The sequence below is a fragment of the Rhagoletis pomonella genome, unplaced genomic scaffold, assembly GCF_013731165.1.
Source record: "Rhagoletis pomonella isolate Grant_MI unplaced genomic scaffold, Rhpom_1.0 Rhpom_scaffold_07170, whole genome shotgun sequence".
Taxonomy (NCBI): domain Eukaryota; kingdom Metazoa; phylum Arthropoda; class Insecta; order Diptera; family Tephritidae; genus Rhagoletis; species Rhagoletis pomonella.
Window position 1 is genome coordinate 4095 of NW_023465698.1, and position 4308 is coordinate 8402.

General features: G+C 41.3%; 1 protein-coding gene across 1 annotated transcript; it reads right to left on the reverse strand.

Moving 5' to 3' along the window:
* Window positions 1–226: 226 nt before the first annotated feature.
* LOC118755741 lies at window positions 227–2064 on the reverse strand. Its single transcript, XM_036490567.1, has 2 exons — window positions 478–2064; window positions 227–406 (listed from the first exon to the last, which is right to left on the reverse strand). The coding sequence occupies exons 1-2, from the start codon at window positions 2038–2040 to the stop codon at window positions 398–400; spliced, it is 1572 nt and encodes a 523-aa protein (XP_036346460.1). The 5' UTR covers window positions 2041–2064; the 3' UTR covers window positions 227–397.
* Between the last annotated feature and the right edge of the window lie 2244 nt (window positions 2065–4308).

Genomic DNA, 4308 nt, shown 5'->3' on the forward strand with positions numbered 1-4308 from the left:
CGTTACCAAAGGATCGGAATTGAGTTTTCTATTTTCGTCATATGATTTTAAAAGATCGCATCTGCTGAGGTTCGCAAGTGCGTTTCTTTGGGGTACAAAATAATTCATTTTTTCTCTAATACACATTAGTTCTTCTTTAACATATCTCAGCTTTACTTTTGTTAAGCGAATCCTAAACTTGGACAAAAAATCTCTTCCTAGAACTACTGGCATGAGCATACATTCATTTGACAAAACTAGAAATGTAACTTCTTTTATTTCGTTTTTAAATTTAACAAAACATTTTAATTCATTTTTAATCAATATTCTCTTCCCTCCGACACCAACGTATTTTGATATTTTGGGTTGTTTGTGTCCTTTAATAAATTCTCTCGGAATATCAGATTCCCGTAACAGACTAACGGGACTACCCGTATCAAAAAGAGAAATATACTTATTAAATACCTGCTTCTTACAGTCACTAAACTTAATACTCACAAAATTGTAAGCGCCTACGTCTTCGTCGTCTTCACCGGATTCAACCTCTGCAACTGCCAGGACTTGTTGTCGTTTGTCCGTTTTACGAAGAATTTTCTTCGGATTGGGGCAGGAACGATGCTCATGACCCATCTGCCAACAGCGAAAACAGGAACCGTTTGGTCTGAGCGGGTACGGGCAATTGGGTTTTATATGCCCTGTTTGCGAACAATTGAAACAGTGGGCAACTTCCTTCGTAGTCCTTATTGATTCCTTTGCCGGCCTTTTGATTGTGTCACTCTCGCGACGTAAGTACTTCTGCTGGTATCTGGCCACTAGCATCTTCAACTCTTCAATTGTGCGTGCGCCCATAAGGAGATTTTTGTTAGAGATATTATCTCCTAGGCCTTCAACTATGAAGTCGATGACTTCAGTTTCGGTTATGTCAGATCTTTTGGCGATGGCCTGCATGTTGAGAATGTAGCAGTGGAGTGACTCGGTCTTCTTCTGCCATCGCCGTTGGTCTAACATCTTGTAAACATCTTGCCGGCTGACGTCTCTGTCGAATTCAGCAGTTAGTTGCTTGCGTAGCTGATCGTATGTGAATGCGGCTGTCGTGGACAAAAACACACGTGCAGTGCCGGTAAGAGACCGCCGAAGGCATAAAAATCGGAAACGTTCATCAGCATTAATTGTGTTCATCACTTCTTCAAAATCTCGTAAAAAATATCGCACTGAGTATGCAATGTCATCTCCACTGAACTTTGTTAATGCATGTTCGACATCACAGTAACTGTTTTTGTTGCCAGCATTACACACTGGTGGTGCTGAGCCTTTCTCCAATTCGAAAATGCGTTGTTTTAACATCATTATTTCCAGCTTCTTATGCAGTGAAGACAATTCCTCGTCAATACTTGCGGTAGCGGGAACAGCAACAGAAGTGGAGTTAGCGATGCTAGCTGTTTTGACTGCAGGAAGGGCGGTGGCATTGGTGGCAGCAACATTACCGGCAACGTCGACGGCATCGGCAACGGCAGTGGCCTTGGCAACAGTATCGCCAACGGCAGTGGCACTGACAACTGTATCGGAAACGGCAGTGGCACTGGCAACAATATCGGCAACGGCGGTGGCACTGGCAATAGTATCGGCAACGGCGGTGGCACTGGCAACAGTATCGGCAACGGCAGTGGTAGCTCCATTAGCCACGGCAGTAGTAACGGCAATGGCGGTTGTAGTGGCTACGGCAGGGGTGATGGCAGCGGCACCCTCAGCAGAGGCCTCATTGCCGGCGGAATTAATTTTATCGGCAGATGGATAAACATTTTGCTTACCGTAATGCGCAGCTCCGGCAGGGGCACCTACAATCGCCACTTCATCAGCACAGTCACCCACACTAGCCATGTCGGCGCTTGTATTTGTTTGCTGTGAAAGAAAATCACACGGAGCACCGCGTATGTTCACTGTGTCAGATGCTCCCACCATGTTAATCGCCATACGTTTCAGCTGCGACAACGTGGCGGTAGCCGGGAATTGGATACCCGCCTCGCTTAATAGTTGTGCGTAATCGTCCCGTGTAGAAAGCATTTCGTAGAATTTGTACCACACCTGATGCTTTAATCTTTCAGCCTTTATTCCAGATAAATTAAGATAAACTTTATAAAAATGCTTTAGGTTTTCTTTCTTGCTTCACGAGGTTCAGCAGTTCGGAAAAGAGTGAAGTTGGTTGCCTTTCGCCAATACCAACTTCACACTTTTCTACAGTACAGGGTTGCTTTATTTGGCACTGTTTACAACTCGGCCCACCTGACTATGACCGACCTCGGTCATCAAACTTTATATTACATTTATGTTTAGACTGCCTTAGGTACTAATATTTACATGCTGTACGTTACAGTGTTCAATGTATAATTATTATACTGTACAATTCATCTTAAATTCTAAAGCTTAACTGCTACGTACTATGTTACGGTGTAAGTTTATAGCCTATTATTATCCGTTCGACTCATCAGCAGAAGCGACCTTTTCAACGTTTTTATCGACCCACTTTCGCATTCTATTCGCTTCAATAACGCCATTATACGGCAGCTGAGTTAGCTGGCAATTGTCCACGTCTCTTATGACATACCTGTCATTTCCTAAAACCTTAAACACTACATAGGGTCCTTTGTATTTAGGGACGAATTTCTTGTTTGTTCCCACTACTGTATCTACATTTCGTATAACAACAAAGTCACCTACTTTATACTCCTTCGCCTTCACACTATTCTTCAGGAAATGACTTAAATTGTATTCTTGCTTCTTTTCAATACCTTCGGACGCGCTCGATCTAATTTGCTCTAAATCTCTTGGAACGTTTTGATTTACTTTATCCTCTATGTACTCCGTAAACTCATCTATTATCTCGCCTCTCTGCTCGACCCCAAATAAGAGTTTGCTTGGGGAACTTCCCGTAGTACTGTGAATTGAATTGTTGATGGCATATTCCACTTGAAGAAGTTTACTTGACCAATCCGCATGATTGATTGGTTCGGTAAGCTTTCCCAACATTGTTTTTAAGACCCTATTTACACGTTCTACCTGTCCATTAGCTTGTGGGGAAGCAACTGCCGTTTTTACATGAATTATATTTCTTTTTATCAAAAAGTTCTCGAATTCTAGTGACGTAAAACAAGTCCCTCTATCGCTTATAATTCTCCTCGGCCTACTATAATAGCTAAAGTATTTATCTAATGCTGCATTAACCTCCCGAGTGCTTGTAGAATTAGTGGGATAAAGTTTTACGAACTTCGTGAAAGAATCGATTACGACCAATATATGTTTACGCTTAGACTGTATTGTCGGCAGCGGACCAAAATGGTCAATATGAATTGTATCAAACGGCACTGGCCTTTTAGGTATATTATAGAAATTCCTTTCATTTGCCCGAACTGGCATTGCATACATGATGCACTTCAGACAGTTTTGAACGAACTTCTCAACTTTCAGCTTCATTTTCGGAAACCAATAGTACAAACAAATTTTCGTCAAAGTTTTGTCAACAGACTGATGTCCTATTTTCTCATGCATTAGTCTTATAATATTATCTTCCATTTCTCTAGGCACATATAACATGGTTTTCCCATCTCCCTTTACTTTATAAACTAGTCCGTCTGATAATCTAAAGTCCTTTACTTCCTCCTTTTCCATACGTTCTTTTAAATCTGTTATCAAATCGTCACGTTCTTGAGCTAATTGTATATGAAACTCGGCTTCATTAATATCTACGTTAGCAATTTGACATCTGCTTAACGCGTCAACATGACCCATTGATGACCCCTTTCTATGTTGAATGATGTAGTTGAAATTTTCTAGTTCCAGAGCCCATCTGGCTATTCGTGCGTTTACCTGCTTTCTTCCCAAAGTCATAGCAAGCGAGTTACAATCCGTAACGATCTTAAATGGAATTCCTTCCAGATATACTCTAAATCTTTTCAGAGCATAAATGATTGCCAATGTTTCGAGCTCGAAACTATGATACCTACTTTCCGCGCTCGACGTTGTTTTCGAAAAGTACGAAATTGGATGAAATTTACCATCGTCCTGACGCTGTAGCAAAACGGCCCCAAAACCGGTCGAACTGGCATCACAATGCAATTCTGTTTCTCTCAATGGATTATAAATTGCTAGCACTGGACTTTCGGTGAGTTTGGTTTTTAATTCTTCAAACGCGGCAATACACTGTTCATCAAAATCAAAAGTCGAATTTTTCTTCAACAACTGTTGTAATGGTTTTACAATCCGTGAGAATGACGGTACGAATCGTCGAAAAAATGAAAATAATCCAATGCAAGAGTGTAACTCTTTTTGGTTTTT